Below are 19,075 nucleotides of genomic sequence, written 5' to 3' on the forward strand. Positions count from 1 at the left end.
TATAAAGTTGACTTGTTTTTAATCGTAATTGCTCATAACATTGAGGTAAATTAATGAGATTAGCGGTGTCTTGGTAATGCTGAATCAGTTCTATCAAGGCAGATGCTTTTGAACTGACCAGGGGATGTGCCACAATATAGATTTGAACAAGATGAAATATTTCAGTTGTAACCATGCTTCAACACCATCAAAACGACTGTCACTATGAGTTCAACTAATTTGTACAAAACTATTTTCTCTGAAGAATTTAATGACTGCGTTATACATGATTTCAGGCTTTGCTATCGACTACATTGTATTGTCAGCAAAACATTTTTGACGCTTTTCAATTATTACCAATTTTAAATATATCAAACTTTTTGTATACGGCAATATCAATGCACTCACAGCAACATTGACATTTGTGTTATTTGTAACTATAAACCAGCATACTATAAATAGTTAAGTGGATACCCCTAATAAACTTGCAGGGTTTCGTCTGCATGTCATTCATGCCATAGTCACTAATTTTAGTGAGTGCATTTCGATTTTTTTTACATAAACATGCAAAATATAAACATGAATACTATTGGTATATGAACAACTTAAAACTAGAAACAAACAAAGTAATGAAGTAATGAAGTGAGAAAGTTGGCTAACCTCAATTGCATTTGCATCTGCTGCTTCTAATACAAGTTCATTGACCTTAGTACTAGGGACTTCATCTGGAGCAGCCCCAGGGCTTGGTGGTGTGGTTGTAGATGTAGTTGTTGCTGGTCTCAAAACTCTAACAATGACAGCACGTAACTGTTCATGCTGACGACGGAATCTAATAATATATAGAGAAATGTATGGTTTAAGTTACAGTGTTCAAATGATCATTGTTTGTAAGGAAAGTTGACAGACAGACTGACACAGTAAACTATATGCTGAGCTGACAGTAATTGCATTATATAGTCCCTTAGAGTTAAAATGGCCCCCATTACACCATCTGACCATGATCAGTGCACATGCATCCCATGATGCATTGATGTATGTGTGAAGTTTGAATGAGACTAGCCCAGGCATGTCCGAGAATACAGGTGGAATTGCATATTAAAACGCACGTTTTTGGACTTCCTCCAATAACATATTTATCATGAAATTGACTTCTGTGAGACAATGAAACTTTTAGTATAGTAAATGGCTGTTCTGCCATTATGTCAAAAGTATTCATTTGTGTGGCATTTTCCACATTTTTAGCACCCAAACTAGTGTAAACTAAACAGTTTGTCTGTAGTATTCAGCAATGTGTAAAATCACATACATTGTATTCATTCATTTGTTTAATCACACAAACATGACTTTAGCAGATACACATTAGATAAAGATTATCACATTGCCAGTCGGTTTATTGTTAGTCCAAGATTTTTTAGAATAATAATCCATCCTAGTAATACCAAGAAAAGTTAGTAGTATGTTAATAGAAAGCAAACCAGCATGGTCACACTGAGTGTTGAGCTATATTTCAAATGCACACAAGTATGCAAGTGACTTACTTTCTCATTTGATCTAATCTGGCCTGTAATCTTTTATGAGCAGGATTCACTCTCCATACCATTTTCAAACTTTCCTCTCTTTTCTTTTTCACTATGTCTCTAAGTAACCCCTGTAGTTTCTCATATTCATCATCCCAAGTTCCAAATACTTCAAAGGATGCTGACATCACTTTCTCAAACTCATCAAATGTGATGTGCATCAGACGTCGTGTTCCAAGAACCTAAAATGAAAACAAACAATTATATTTTTGATGAAAACTGTTTAATTTGTTAAGATTTTAAGGTAACAGGTATTGTCATATGCAGGACTAAAATCAGTACATGAAGTGAGGTAACATGTATTGTCATACGCAGGATTAAAATCAGTACATGAAGTGAGGTAACAGGTATTGTTATATGCAGGACTAAAATCAGTACATGAAGTGAGGTAACCGGTATTGTTATATGCAGGACTAAAACCAGTACATGAAGTGAGGTAACAGGTATTGTTATATGCAGGACTAAAATCAGTACATGAAGTGAGGTAACAGGTATTGTTATATGCAGGACTAAAATCAGTACATGAAGTGAGGCAACAGGTATTGTTATATATACAGGACTAAAATCAGTACATGAAGAGAGGCAACAGGTATTGTTATATGCAGGACTAAAACCAGTACATGAAGTGAGGTAACAGGTATTGTTATATGCAGGACTAAAATCAGTACATGAAATGAGGTAACAGGTATTGTTATATGCAGGACTAAAATCAGTACATGAAGTGAGGTAACAGGTATTGTTATATGCAGGACTAAAACCAGTACATGAAGTGAGGTAACAGGTATTGTTGAATTGGGGGCATTTCGCCCATTTACCACTTCGCCCGAACGGTTTCGCCCGAACGGTTTCGCCCGATTACCTGTTCGCCCGATTGCCTTTTCGCCCGATTGCCATTTCGCCCGATTCCTCGTATGTTTGGTATTTACGTGTAGTCAAAACAAGATAACGTAGAAGTCGAAATTTGTTTTTATAAGGTGACAAACGTGAAGTTTACAACGGGGTTGTAACGTAATTTTATGCCGTTGCAGCCATCTTGTGTGGGTCATACCATTTGTGTATCGGGAGGAAACAATGAGTTGAGGGACAGTCACACCTTTTTGTTTGATGGTGGTAGTTCCTTTAGTTAAATGCACCGTGACCCTTTAAAAACACAATTTTTTTGTATAAGAATGTAAACCTCTGTTTTTAATGTAATTCCAATCTGATAAAACTTTATTTTTCCTTTAATATTAGCATTTTTTGGTAACTTGACACAGTAAAACACTGAGCTACAACAATTCAACAAATTGAGTTGAGGAAAAACTTTTGAAATATTTTTCTAGTATTGTGTTTGTTTTCCCCAGTTTCACTTCCAATATTGCATGAACTGTTTGATTCCTGGATGGGGGGAGCAATGAAAGTAAAGATATAATGCATAATTTACATTTACATTACATTTATTTATTTACCCTGGAATAAAACTAAAGTGGCACACCAGGTGCTAATACAATCGAGCAATATAAAAACACACACTGTACAAGACAATTACAAGAAATCACAAATATCAAAAATATATATATTAGTACATGTATTACATATGGAATGTCTACGTAGAAATTGAAATACAAATTAAAAATTTACATCTTTGATTCTTTTTTAAAAAATAATGTAATAATAATTTTATTATTCAGTGATAAAATGTCTTGAAAAAAATAAAACTCAACCTAGAAACAAACTTCCAGACAAAATATTTGAAAATAGTTATGGCGAATAAATTAAAACTGCTTTAGCAAAATGTTAATATACTTCCAATCACATCAGGACACCTAAGTTAAATCAGGCCCTAATACTATATTAATTACGGTATATACAATGTTGTGTTTCTATTTCAATTTAAAAGTATGGTCGCAATTTAAAATAAATTAGTGTAATTCTGGCCCTAATACTATATTAATTATATACAATGTTGTGTTTCTATTTCAATTTAAAAGTATGGTCGCAATTTAAAATAAATTAGTGTAATTCTGGCCCTAATACTATATTAATATACAATGTTGTGTTTCTATTTCAATTTAAAAGTATGGTCGAAATTTAAAATAAATTAGTGTAATTCTGGCCCTAATACTATAGTAATTATATACAATGTTGTGTTTCTATTTCAATTTAAAAGTATGGTCGAAATTTAAATAAATTAGTGTAATTCTGGCCCTAATACTATATTAATTATATACAATGTTGTGTTTCTATTTCAATTTAAAAGTATGGTCGAAATTTAAAATAAATTAGTCTAATTCTGGCCCTAATACTATATTAATTATATACAATGATGTGTTTCTATTTCAATTTAAAAGTATGGTTGAAATTTAAATAAATGAGTGTAATTCTGGCCCTAATACTATATTAATTATATACAATGTTGTGTTTCTATTTCAATTTAAAAGTATGGTCGAAATTTAAATAAATTAGTGTAATTCTGGCCCTAATACTATATTAAGGTAGCGGGACTATTATTTGCATACTTGTTTTCATCTTCTGATTGTGACTAAATGACTACAAATAGACCCGGGAAAGTATATATTTTTAGAATCGCCAGACTTCAAGCTTTTCACAAGTGTATTTTGCATGCCGGTATCTGCATTCTACGACGCGTTACTCAATCAAAGGTGAAAAATTACTTTTTCTGTAAAAAAAATAATTACGCATTTATGCTGGCGATAAGAAGTATTTTTTTCACTTTTCCTAGTTGTTCAATAGTCTGGTAAATTGAATGTGTCTGGTCAGTTTTATTCAAGCAACGCGTTTTAAAAAATCACTGTTTTAGTAGCATTGCCCCCAACTCAAACCACAACTCGTTGGTAAATAATCGATGAAATAGTTTGTCTGGACACATTCAAGTTCCTCTCACTGTCACCTTAAAGCTGTGAAAATTTGGTGTTAATCCGACGACAATAAGTATACGTTATTTTTTGTTAAAGACCTTGTATTTTGAAAAACATAAACTCCTAGAAAACGTCCATGAAGTAACAGCAAAGATTTTCAAACTTGTTTATCGGCACAATCAATTTGTTTTCCCATCAAGGTCTGTTTTAACATGTGTAGGGACATCCAAATGTGTAAGGCTAAACCAAAAAAATAAAGGAATGGGATAGCTATAATTGGATAAATTCGGCATATGAAAACACCAAAATCAATGATTTTTTTCAGTGGCTGTATGACCTTGTGTCTGACACATTCATATGCAAATGACTAATCTGTGAAACAAACAGGGGCGGAGAAAAACCACTCAAATGTTTGGGAACACTCATTGTGTGTCAGATAGCTACTGATAACACATCCTAACATTGCTTTGTCTTGAGTTTATCTTTGGAATTTATAGGCACACAGATTAAACCTGTGTTGTTGATTTTGGAAAACACTACTGAGGCTGCCTTGCTTCCCTTCAGAAAATCTACATTTTAACCAACTTACATGACATTCTATGTTATGTTGACTTTATCACATGAAAGTTTATAGTGCACATTCAAGTTCCTCTCACTGTCACCTTAAAGCTGTGAAAATTTGGTGTTAATCCGACGACAATAAGTATACGTTATTTTTTGTTAAAGACCTTGTATTTTGAAAAACATAAACTCCTAGAAAACGTCCATGAAGTAACAGCAAAGATTTTCAAACTTGTTTATCGGCACAATCAATTTGTTTTCCCATCAAGGTCTGTTTTAACATGTGTAGGGACATCCAAATGTGTAAGGCTATTGGAAACCAAAAAAATAAAGGAATGGGATAGCTATAATTGGATAAATTCGGCATATGAAAACACCAAAATCAATGATTTTTTTCAGTGGCTGTATGACCTTGTGTCTGACACATTCATATGCAAATGACTAATCTGTGAAACAAACAGGGGCGGAGAAAAACTACTCAAATGTTTGGGAACACTCATTGTGTGTCAGATAGCTACTGATAACACATCCTAACATTGCTTTGTCTTGAGTTTATCTTTGGAATTTATAGGCACACAGATTAAACCTGTGTTGTTGATTTTGGAAAACACTACTGAGGCTGCCTTGCTTCCCTTCAGAAAATCTACATTTTAACCAACTTACATGACATTCTATGTTATGTTGACTTTATCACATGAAAGTTTATAGTGCATTTCATCAATTAATAAATAAATGTGAAAATCGTAATTTTCAACACAAATAATAGTCTCGCTACCTTAATTATATACAATGATGTGTTTCTATTTCAATTTAAAAGTATGGTCGAAATTTAAATAAATTAGTGCTGTTCGGTATAACGACAAAAATAAATAAATAAATATGCCTTATATAACTTGAAGGTGCTTAACTGAACTGGTATGATATATAAAACTTGAAAGTGCTTAATTAATGAACTATAATGTTGAGATATATAAAACTTGAAAGTGCTTAATTAATGAACTATAGTGCTGAGATATATAAAACTTGAAAGTGCTTGATAATCAGTAGTGTCGAACAGTCAATAATAATAGCGCTGTTGTTGAAAAAGTCTGGCAGAGATGTTCTCTTGATGGATATCAATCGAAGTGGTTGTAGTCCTCTCAAAACGACGTCATTATAAACACTATTTGGACGCTGTGATTGGCTAGTGCATCATTAGCATATCTTGTCCTGTGGGAGTGTCCACGATAAAATTAAGGGGCCCCTCATACGAGCGTTCACTGTGACGTCACTGGTAGGTTAAATCGAGATCAGCGATTGGCTGGACACGCAATTTTGTTTACCAATGGACGAAATACGCGGGTGAGAACATTAACACTCAATGATATTGTGCTAATACTTAACACCTATTTCCTCTATTTAACAAGCTATGAGACGGACACAGAAATCAGCCATCTCTTTGATAATAGCGCGTCCGCCACACTAACATAAAGCCAATTCCTAAAATTAAAGCCATTTATAACGTTAAACATTCAAGCAAAAAATAGTAGTAACTATTAGTAGTTAGTAAAAGTACTAACTGAATCTCTATTGAACATGTCTTAAATATTTCCATATTGGCGCTCCATGATTTACAACAACACTTTGATTTTTTGACCCGGCTTGCACCAACAAAATGGTAGAATTACCTAATACCATTTAGGTGTGGGGGTGGTGGCTGCAGGAATGGGTGGTTGAGTTTAATTTAGAACGCCGTGTCGAAATGGTTTTAATTTAGTTACGCCGTATCGAAATGGTTTTAATTTAGTTACGCCGTATCAAAATGGTTTTAATTTAGAATGCCGTATCGAAATGGTTTTAGTTTAGAATGCCGTATCGGAATGGTTTTAATTTTAGAACGCCATATCGAAATGGTTTTAGTTTAGAATGCCGTATCGAAATGGTTTTAATTTAGAACGCCGTATTGAAATGTTTTTAATTTAGAACGCTGTATCGAATTTGGTTTTACTTTAGAACGCCATATCGAAATGGTTTTAGTTTAGAATGCCGTATCGAAATGGTTTTAATTTAGAACGCCGTATCGAAATGGTTTTAATTTAGGGGGTACTGTTCCGAAATATGGCGTAAAATGTTCGTGACTGCCTCGTTGTCAGCTCTTCCATACCGCTCCCTCCACATGAACTCAATGAATGTAACACCTCCAACAAAGAACATAACACCTCAAACAATGCTTGCTAATCAAGGCGGCGCATCAGACGCTGCCGCCCAGCGCCCTGCTTCGCACTTAATTTCACACTACTTATGGCGTTAAAATGACGGGCTCATTCATCTCTGACTACGTTTGGTGAGCCACAATGGAGGAATCGTACATTTACCCAAAGATACTAGAAAAGTGTTTTTGATTCATCTTACATCTTGGTTTTTATACATGCATATGCATTGAGTTTATTTATATGTCCATTTCTTACGTTGTGTGTTACGTATTGATGGCATCCGGTAGAGGTCAGTGACCGCGTCCTGTGACCCGCAAGTGATCTTTTGTCGTTGCTAATTAACATAAAATGGCATGCTTTTTGTAAGTCTGCAAAAAAATCTTAACTAAAAGCAGCCTGTATCCTATCTCTGATCTTTATTTTTAAACCTAAAAGCAGCCTATCTCTGATCTTTATTTTTAAACCTAAAAGCAGCCTATCTCTGATCTTTATTTTTAAACCTAAAAGCAGCCTGTAAAATAAAACAAAGACAGCATGTTACTAATTGGCCTGTCAATCAACCACATCAAGCTAACTATCCCGCAGCCACCTAAATGGTATAGTCCGACACGCAAGTTATTGGCAATTCAATTGACCACATCCCAGATTTCAGACCATAAAGCAATACATGTCAGTTTCGCTCAGGGTCCGCATTTTTGTGGTTCGTTTGGATGTGTTTCCATGCGGTATTGCTTAAATAAATTAAGAACAGAAGTCGGAATGTAACAATGTAGCAAGATGTTTTATTTTGTCGCCTTGTTAAATGTCCAACTTCTTTTACTTTTATACGCTAAATATATAAACAATGACCTATCGGTTGGCGGCAGATCATTGTTTAAAGAAAACAATTCACAGCTAAAAGAAGGTGTTAAGAACTTGAATAGAAGTGAGTACGTGACTGATGATGCCGCGCCTGTACGTAAGTGATAATAAAAAAAATCGTTCCATGTTACGTTAAGTCGCATTGTAATAAAAAAATCGTCGCGTGTTACGTTAAGTCGCATTGTAATAAAAAAATCATCGCATGTTACGTTAAGTCGCATTGTAATAACAAAATCGTCGCATGTTACGTTAAGTCGCATTATATCAGTCCCACTGATAATAAAAAAATCGCCCCATGTTACATTAGGGGTCCGGAAAGAAAACCCCTTAGGAAAAAAAAAACCTAGGAAAAAAAACCCATAGTGAAAAACAATTGTTTTTTATCACCAATGCTTGCACATTGTCAGTATTTTGCTTGCACATTGTCAGTATTTGCATGTAAAATAAATGGCAACACATATTTTCTGCTATTATTTTTAGAGTATGTTAATGGTCTTATGGGGGATATGGTAACCTTTGTTCTTAGGTGTGATCAACAGGTGTTAATTTGTGTCAATCCTATAGTTAATGGAGTTGCATCCTTTGATCTTGTCTATTGTACGCATTTAATGCGTTTCACATTTGGTAAATATTTAATAAATAATGAAAAATAACAAAAATACTGTGCAATAATGCTTGATGTTTACTTTTGCCTTTTCCTGTCCATCAATCCACCAATCTATATCAAAGATTTAAAACTAAATGAACGAGACTTATCTTATGTAAAGATCAAAGGCATCCCTCAACAATATAGAATTAAACACTTAACAAAACACCAATGAATAGGCATTCAAGATCAAAGGTTGCCTATAAACGTAAGTGATTGACACAAATTAACACTAGATGTTCACAACTAAGATCAAAGAATAACACAATGAGACAATAATACACTAGTAACATGTGTGACCATTTATGTCAATCCAGTGAATATAGTTATGAGAAACAAGTTAGTAAGTCTTCTGTACCACGTGCATTTTTTCTATTTGTTTCAAGAGATTTTACGTCTTTTAAGGTGTGGTTGAGTTATTCTTCATCTAAAGCCAACCTCGTCGTTTATCAACTTGACTAATATAACTCGCGAATCACCGTCGACGTTTTAATAAAATACTGTTACAATAGTTTCATTGTTGTGTACGGTAGAATTAATTTTAATTCGTGCATTTTATACCAGTGTAATAATTGCATCGGTTAAATACGACTAAACGACTAAATAAAAGTAAATGTGGAAATACTATGCTAAGTTGCAAGGTTTTTTCTCTAAAAAAACCAGGTCGCAATGACAACGAATGTACTATTGATATTCGTCGTGCCACATTAACCATTTCTCTGACTGTAAAAAATGAGGAAATAATATATATATTAAAAAAGAGGAAATAATATATCACCGATGGTGAAACAAGTGAAAAATCTGTGTATGACGGCTGATGCATACCTGTCCCATTGCCTGTCGGCCACCCCTCTATTGTGAATGGGGATGACTACCCGCAATGGCGGACATCAGTTGCAGTGTTTGCATCGGCAAGAAAACCCTGACTAAAATGCGATCATATGGTAGATTTTATGCATTTTACCAGATGTACATTTCGAATCGAAACCCCCAGTAGGCCTAGTGTGTAACATCGGTAAGTCGGGCGAAAAGGAAAATGGGCAAACCGGTAATTGGGCGAACCGGTAATCGGGCGCAGGAGTTCGGGCGAAGTGGATTTCGGGCAAAGTGACTGTACCCCGGTATTGTTATATGCAGGACTAAAATCAGTACATAAAGCGAGGTGTAACAGGTATTGTTATATGCAGGACTAAAATCAGTACATGAAGTGAGGTAACAGGTATTGTTATATGCAGGACTAAAATCAGTACATGAAGTGAGGTAACAGGTATTGTTATATGCAGGACTAAAATCAGTACATGAAGTGAGGTAACAGGTATTGTTATATGCAGGACTAAAATCAGTACATGAAGTGAGGTAACAGGTATTGTTATATGCAGGACTAAAACCAGTACATGAAGTGAGGTAACAGGTATTGTTATATGCAGGACTAAAACCAGTACATGAAGTGAGGTAACAGGTATTGTTATATGCAGGACTAAAACCAGTACATGAAGTGAGGTAACAGGTATTGTTATATGCAGGACTAAAATCAGTACATGCAGTGAGGTAACAGGTATTGTTATATGCAGGACTAAAACCAGTACATGAAGTGAGGTAACAGGTATTGTTATATGCAGGACTAAAATCAGTACATGCAGTGAGGTAACAGGTATTGTTATATGCAGGACTAAAACCAGTACATGAAGTGAGGTAACAGGTATTGTTATATGCAGGACTAAAACCAGTAAATCAGTACATGAAGTGAGGTAACAGGTATTGTTATATGCAGGACTAAACCCAGTACATGAAGTGAGGTAACAGGTATTGTTATATATGCAGGACTAAAATCAGTACATGAAGTGAGGTAACAGGTATTGTTATATATGCAGGACTAAAATCAGTACATGAAGTGAAGTAATAGGTATTGTTATAAGCAGGACTAAAATCAGTACATGAAGTGAGGTAACAGGTATTGTTATATGCAGGACTAAAACCAGTACATGAAGTGAGGTAACAGGTATTGTTATATGCAGGATTAAAATCAGTACATGAAGTGAGGTAATAGGTATTCTTATATGCAGGACTAAAATCAGTACATGAAGTGAGGTAACCGGTATTGTTATATGCAGGACTAAAATCAGTACATGAAGTGAGGTAACAGGTATTGTTATATGCAGGACTAAAATCAGTACATGAAGTGAGGTAACAGGTATTGTTATATGCAGGACTAAAACCAGTACATGAAGTGAGGTAACAGGTATTGTTATATGCAGGATTAAAATCAGTACATGAAGTGAGGTAATAGGTATTGTTATATGCAGGATTAAAATCAGTACATAAAGTGAGGTGTAACAGGTATTGTTATATATGCAAGACTAAAACCAGTACATGAAGTGAGGTAACAGGTATTGTTATATGCAGGACTAAAATCAGTACATAAAGCGAGGTGTAACAGGTATTGTTATATATGCAGGACTAAAACCAGTACATAAAGCGAGGTGTAACAGGTATCAGTATATGAAGTGAGATAATGGGTATTAATTGTAGGGCTCAAAATAGACGAAACTGCAACCACATTGACCATTTACATTACCTTGAGTAGCTGTGCACTGAGATCTCTAGATATGGCTTCCACCAATCGTAAGGCTCTTTGTATTGGATATTTGGTATTTCTTATTTTCCTTAGATGACTAAATATAGCAACCAATGCTTGCCTGATACGGTCTAGTTCTGTTGCTGACAGGAGATCATTAAGTGGAAAGTCTTTCATCAATGGACTATAATCATTTACTGTAGCTAAAGCATGTTTCAAACCTACAAATAGAAAAACAATGTCAGTAGAACGAGTGCTTCATTTTACGATATAAATATTTAACATAGCATGTAAAACTGTAGAAAAGCATGGGATCAGCTCAGAAAGTCAAAGGCGAGAGCCTCATTCTGCACCAATAAGATGTTTGTAATTATATTGTCAGTTTAACTAACAGCAGGTTTTTACATAGCATACAGCCTATGGGATCCTGACCAAGATAATCAAATTCCCACCCACCAGAGTATTTTATTCTACTATACTTTAAACATACTATCCACAAACAAGAACTATATTAGGGAACTATGTTTTTAATATTCATGAGTAAATGTTACGAAAACCAATCAACACTGCAATGGAAATGCACCATGCTGATTGGTGCACACAAAGACAATAGCCAACAATGTCAACTAAGTCATTACTATACCGTACTTATCCAGGTAAGAGCCCATGCCTGGGCAAACGGCCACCCCCCACTTTTGACACAATAAAGGAGTTGAGGTCATATCCGGGCACACGCCCAGGGGGTCTTTTTCTACACAAAAAAAAAACTTTTCTATTCGTTGACTGTGGTTGTATTAACAGTTGACTTTCTTGAAGACTGTCGTGATACTTATAAAAAATGTTAATTGCCTAAAACAAGGGGTGAACGCAAATTAGCTGTGACAGCTTTCTGCCTTCAGGGCAGCGCGTTCTGAATCATAACAGTCAGCAAGTCTATAAAAATACATATTAAAGCAGAAACGGTAGTTCTCTTTAAAATATGTTGTGGCCCTAAAAATGGCCGGCCGTTTGGTTTGTGCTTCCTTAGTAACTTAGAAACAATTCAAGCAAATCGTAAAAGGAGAGCCGCAAGTGTTGCTCTCGATCGGCTTTAGCGCCATGGACAATGAAACCAATGTTGCAATATTGTAGCAACCTGTACCTGGGAGAGTGGTTAAAATCACGTTATTTTGGCTTTATAAAATATTTTGTAGCAGCTTGCGAATCTATAACTGGGGTCAGCAATTTTGCAATGTCACGCCGAAGACTGCCAACTTTGTTACCATCTTTCAGCACCGCCATGAAAACATTCTTCTGTCGTTGGATAAAAAAAAACTTCCTATTTCAAGTCCACCGCGATATCCATATAGTGAGACATTCCAACCGCCGTAACTTGCTGAATGATAACTTTCACCGTGATTAATAAGCGTTGAGTCTGATAAAAAAGCAATGTCACGATTTGACCTTTATGATGAAATACGAGTAGTGATGTTATTATTAGCCAATCAGTAAAGCAGATGCATAAAGGTCAAAGACGATTGCTAGACTGTAAACAAAAGCATCGTGTGCCATTGCAGCAGAGCGACCTCATTTTTCTTGTCTCTTTATTATGATTAGACATGAATGAAAAGTGCCAAGCTGACAGACTGCGAAATCCGTGGATTAAAAGTGCTAGGTCCAAATTGTGTGGGACGATATCGACGAACTTCAGGAATAAGTTGTAGGGATTTTGTTCGACGGCTACAGTGACGCCGACTTGGATTTTGACGGTTTTGAGTTTGACGAAGATGGCAATGAATGTACAAATAAAGATCTGAAAAGTTTTTTTCAAACAGCTATGAATTTTTATAATTTTTACTGTGTAAATTTGTAAATTATTATTGATCTTGTATGACGGTTGATGCGTAATTTGTCGAGACCGGAAATCATTTTACGCAATTTAACACCTGACATTTTAATTAATTTTGAGTTCACGCGTGTTTGTCGGCGGGAAAATCCTAATTCAAATGATTCCTCACTGTCGATTTTTATTATTTCTGGTTTAGTCACATTATAAGCAATACATTATTTTTGTTCTACTTCTAGTTTTGCATATTGTTCATTTATTCCCGTTGCATGTTTTCATTTGCCGTTCTATTCCCTGCCGCAGTTCGATCGAACTGCGTGTTGCCAATTTTCGCGAATTTTTGTTTTTTTGCCGGGGATCTCCTGGCAAACGCCCACCCCTTCTTTTTGGCAATTTTCCATGTTCAAGACCCTGGGCTTATACCCGGATAAATACAATAATATTACAGTATATGGTACTATAAAGTCCATTACCTGTATCAGTATCAAAGCTAACAGTGGCATGAAATCGTTTGCCATGTTTTAAAATGTCTAATGTTAGTGCAACTTCAGAACTTTCTCTCTTCTCTTGGATTCTCAATAAAGCACGTTCAAGGTTTAACCAAAAACTGATTTCTTGAAGAGCAGTGCCAGATGCAGGATCACGGTCCAGTTTGGTTACCTGTAAATTACAACATAATTGTAAATAATCCTTCAGTAGTTTTGTAATTCTAAAGTCATAATATTCCAAACATTATTTCCATTTTTTCTTATGACTTATATTGTACTAATCATTGTACCACATAGTTTAGTAATTCGGCATTTAATGATAACATTATCAAAGTCAAATACAAATGTACTAGTTATTAACAGCAATAAAATACAAAAACATGATGCAGGTTTTAACATCATATTTGCTCTACTACCATATTTTAACAGTAATGCACATTAACCAAAAATTGCATTGTACATGTATGTATACATACTCATCAAAATATAAACTTATTTTAATCATAAACAAATGTCTATAATTTCCATAATAGAGAAAATATCTATGAACTGACTCAAAATGAACACAACTAATTATATTAACCTTTTGTATCTCTCTAATCCATCTGTTAACTCCATTTTGTAGAGCATTGAGAAATGTAGAATCTTCTACTTTATCTCCAAAGTCGTGTACTTTTGGACGTCTTCCTTCCTCCCCACATTTTTTAATCATGGCTACCACAACAGGATGGATATTCAGGGTAATATCTGGGATGTCAATATTCTGCTGTAGATGTAATAAACCCATCTCTAACTCAGCAATCTTCTTCTCAACCGAAGGAGCCATCTTATCGCCATCTCTGAAACCAAATTAATAACTGAATTCAACTTTCACAAAATTCTTTCATATTTTTTTAGAAAACTTTTGGTCAAGACTTGAGATCAATGTGCATTTGATCCAAAATCAAGATATTTGAGTTTGAAAATGTGAAACATATTCAATTAACATTTTTGTGGTGAAAATGCAGGCATTATACAGTCAAATTTGATTGAAAAGAAAGCTTACCTGTCAGCCTTTCCAGAGGCTCTGATGTATGACTTGAAATACGGCGCCACAGCATTGCTGATATGCGCATGTAATGTTTCATATGGAGACCCTTCACATAAAGTCAATACTTGTATCTGAGATGCAATACTTTTATCAGCATCTATCACCGGTGTTCGCTTTATAAATGCACAGCTGCAAATAAAATACACTTTTGTCTGAAAAGATGTGCAAATAATATAACAAGAGAAATTTTTTTATGGATTATTCAAAATTGTAAAATTTTTAAACAGCAAAAATTGTATGCGACTTTTGTGAAATGTTGTCAATTCTTAGCAGTGAAAAAGCTACATGGTTTACAGTAACTACTGTAGAATACTTCATTTCCACTTGCAATTTATTTTTGTTTTTTTCGCTGAATGTTTCAGTGAAAACAAGTCATTGAAAATGACAGTCCCCGTTAAATTTTTGAAAGTTCTCTTTGTGCTCGTCGTATTAAAGTGGAGGGGTTGTCGTGAGCGTGTCCTTGAAACTTGAGTTCCAAGTGGCGTATACAACAGATTGTTTATTTACATCTAAACGCGTGTTTCGTGTAGTAGTATTATGGCCAAAAATAAAAACAGCCCTTATTCGGCCATCTTTGATCTGATTATGAAACACACTGATATGTATGATGTATGTGCCAAATACAAATGAAAATGGTACATAAATTGTTGAAATATAGTAGTAAGGCCAAAAAGTCAGATGGCTGTCAATCGGCCATCTTTGACCAGATTTTGAAACAAATTGTTATTGACATGCATCCTAACATGTATAAAGTACATGTATGAGCCAAATTTGAATGAAAACTGACAGCACTTCCAAGATACCGCATAAAAAAAAAAAAAAAAATTGCCTGCCAGTCGACCATCTTTGATCCAATTGTGAAATAAATCGTCATAGACATGTATCATTTTCAAAAAAACAAGATGGCTGCCAGTCGGCCATTTTGAATCGTATCGCTAAACCACTGCATGTGCATAAGGTACTAGGCACATGCAAAGAATGAACGGAATCGGCCCACAGGATTCTGAAATACGATGCTGAACAGACTGACGCACGAACGAACGGACACCTGGCGGACGTACGGACGAACTCACGAACGGTCGGAGACATGTATCCTAACATGTATGATCTATGTACTAAATTTGAATGAAAACTGACAAAGCATGTTCAAAATACAACATTTTCAAAAAACAAGATGGATGCCAGTCGGCCATTTTGAATCTAAATGCTAAACCACTGCATGTGCATATGTCCCACATAAAGTACTAGGCACATGCAAAGAATGAACGGAATAGGTTCAAGGGATTCTTAGATACGACTCCGGACGGACACACAGACGGACGGAGACCGAATTGTAAGTCCCCGTTTTCGGACTTTGTCCGAACGGAGACTAATAAAATCTAGTGAATATAATTTGTTTTCTTATATTTTACATTCAACTCATTAAAAATCAGTGAAAAAAAATTCTGTACAAAACACCCAAAAAGCCTTTTCAGCAGAAATTAATTCCAGCTAAAATAAAGTATTTTACAGTATTAATAATGATCAAAATCTTGCATATTCCTTCACTTATTTTAATAGTCCTGTTATGCAATACTGATTCAATCAAGCTTTAGCTATGCACTAAACGTAACTGACCAAGGATGTACACAATATTCACTGATGCAGTGACAACATAAAAGAGTCATTTTCAAATTACAAAAAACAACTGCATGTCTCGTGTGCAGACTATTTTAACAGATTACCTACAGACAATCAATGCAAAAAAGCATGTCAACAGGTCATGTAATAGCTTTATATCAAATTTGTCTGATCATTTTTCAATTCAATCAATCTTGCATGTGATTGCATGAAATGCATGAAAACTCAAATAAAAATTAATTTAAGAAAAGGTGATTCATAAGCAGATTTAGCATTAGGTATATATATTACTACAAATGTCAAGGATTCTAATAAAATTTGGGTGAAAATACTGTCCAGATTTGAAATACCGAATTCCGCTGTTAAAAGAAAGTTTGGGTTTTAAAAAAAAAAAAATGAGACCAAGAAATCACGCGCCCAGGGCATTTTTTTGCCAGTTTTTAAGGTGTTTTTAATTTTTCAATATTTTCGCGTCATTTTTCAGACATTTCAAACATTCCTGATGCCTGAAATAAAGTCTAATTAAGTTTTACTGTCGTCATTGACAACTATTCAAGAGTATGGTGTTTATTGTGGCTAGCATAAATGGGTAAGATTTGTTCAGACAATGAACTGTAAACATTGTTAAATTCTCCTTCAAATGCTCAGTTTATCTTTTGAAAACAACTAATTTTTGATATTAAAAAAATCTTGCCGTTTTCCCATCAAATTTCAAGCCAATAGACATAGGCAAATCTGTTCAGTGTTACGTTCAATAACATTAACATATTTAAATGAACTATGGTAATTTGAACAAGTTGATATCATCCATCTTTTTGGTTGGTCAAACCATGGGGGATATTCTCATTTGCGATCATTTGCTTCTAAGCAATGCAATTATGTTCGTTTTTATTTGAAACTTCTTTTAGAATTTACTCTTACGTTGCTAATAAAATTTAAAAAAAAATAATTCTATTTATTATACCAGGTTTGTTAATGTGATTTTTTCGGAGTAAGATGACACTGGGTGACATTATAATGAAATTTTAGGCAGTCTACTTTTTAATTCAGCAAGAAAAAAATGTATCAAATTTTAGATTAGCTTCTGCAATAGTTTCTTTCGTCTTGGATGGTCCAACTGCTGGCGTTGAAAGTCAACGTAGGTGAACTTTTCAATGAAAATAGAAGTCCTAAGAAATATTTGATGATCTTTTCTGAAATTTTGAACGCTAAATAAAGGCCCACCAGTCGTGAAATCGAGGCGATTTTTTGGATGGGCGAATTTACAACAGAATTTGGTAACAGTCAATATGTATAAGGTTTTATACATTAGTTACTTGAGTTAACTATGCAAAAAACCAGAGAAAGTTTCCTGAATCTAGAATGTATCTTATATAAATACAGATATTCAATAAGTTCTGATTACCTGTTAAACTTAGCATTGGTGAAATGTACATCCAATGATAAAGTGTAAGCAATGTCAGGCTCGGCATTTTCATCCTCAACATCATCTGTAAGACAAGATGTATGCATCCACTCAGAATTATGATAATCAGATGATGTGCTCAGAAATTTTGAGATTTTGTTTACAAAGGCTGAAATGAAATACATGTAATATGCAAATAAGCTACTTATTATGCATGGACATAAACTTAAAACTAATCATGTCAGCACATAACCACAAATTTAAACAAAATCTGCTCACAATTGTTCGAGACTTTTCTTACACAGACTGAAATGAGATAATATGCAAATTAGCTACTTAATATGCTTGGACATGGCACTAATACTAATTATGTCTCCACATTACCCTAAGGAACCTGTTCTAAATTTCATCAAATCAAAATTCGCTAGGAAAATCAAGATTTACATAGAGACAGAGACAGAGACAGAAACACCAAACTTATTATCTTGCACTCAAGGCAGCTAAAAAAAATATTAATTAAATTGTCTGACTACAATCAACTATTTGGAGTCACTAGACATGCGACTTCTCTTGCGTTCACTGTGATAAGAGCGTATTTGTGACCATTACGTAAATGGCTTAAACTGATTTGTGTTTCTTTGTAATAGAGATAGATGCATTATGAGGTGAAATCAAGCATGAAACGAGTTTTAACGAACATATCTCAGTTAATAATGCTTGGAATCAAATGAAACAAAAACGAACCAATACAGAAAATCATTGTCCATCGATACAAACTAAAAACGAATGAAAAATTACAATTAAACAAATATGAAACAAGTCATTGTCAATGATACGTCCCCGTTCCGTTCATATTTGAGTAACATATACATTCAAAGCAGACCATGACCGAAATGCACCTGCATATGTACAACACATTGTACTAAATCTGAACAAAATCCATCCATGCATGACTGAAAATACGTGATTTTAAAGCATTTTCGGTCTTAAAATGGCCATCATTCAGCTATTGTTAAGCGGGTCATGAAACAAATGCACATATCTATTTGTGACATGATGTACCATGTGTGTGTGAAGTTTGAACTTGATCAATCCAGACATGTTTTAGATACGGATCCAGAACTGAATTCTTCAAGAAAATGGCCGCCAGTCGGCCATTTCGAACTTGATCCGGAAAAAAAATGACGTGCATCAAGGTCCTATTATGTTTAATGTAAGTACCAAATTTGAACGAAATCGGTCCATGCATAACTGAGATCCGGGTTCGGAATGGTGAAAATGTGCGATTTCAATGCATTTTCGGCCTTAAAGCGGCCGCCATTTGGCTATCGTTAATGGGATCATGAAACAAATGCACATACATATTTGTGACATGATGTACCTTGTGTGTGTGAAGTT

The 19,075-nt window shown here is 34.7% G+C and overlaps 1 protein-coding gene across 4 annotated transcripts in view; it reads right to left on the bottom strand.

The window, feature by feature from the left end:
* Nucleotides 1-19,075, bottom strand: part of LOC100379078 (cytoplasmic dynein 1 heavy chain 1-like) — a 127,227-nt gene that overhangs the window by 100,209 nt on the left and 7,943 nt on the right. For all 4 annotated transcript variants that reach the window (XM_085495740.1, XM_085495730.1, XM_085495735.1 and 1 more), the window contains exons 2-8: nt 17,678-17,762; nt 14,608-14,781; nt 14,146-14,401; nt 13,548-13,734; nt 11,250-11,470; nt 1,518-1,738; nt 640-808 (exon numbers count right to left, since the gene is read on the bottom strand). In XM_085495740.1, the coding sequence (XP_085351866.1) occupies nt 640-808; nt 1,518-1,738; nt 11,250-11,470; nt 13,548-13,734; nt 14,146-14,401; nt 14,608-14,781; nt 17,678-17,762 (1,313 nt within the window). The remainder of the gene's footprint in view (nt 1-639; nt 809-1,517; nt 1,739-11,249; nt 11,471-13,547; nt 13,735-14,145; nt 14,402-14,607; nt 14,782-17,677; nt 17,763-19,075) is intronic.

The sequence above is a fragment of the Saccoglossus kowalevskii genome, chromosome 2, assembly GCF_978046115.1.
Source record: "Saccoglossus kowalevskii chromosome 2, keSacKowa6.1, whole genome shotgun sequence".
NCBI lineage: Eukaryota > Metazoa > Hemichordata > Enteropneusta > Harrimaniidae > Saccoglossus > Saccoglossus kowalevskii.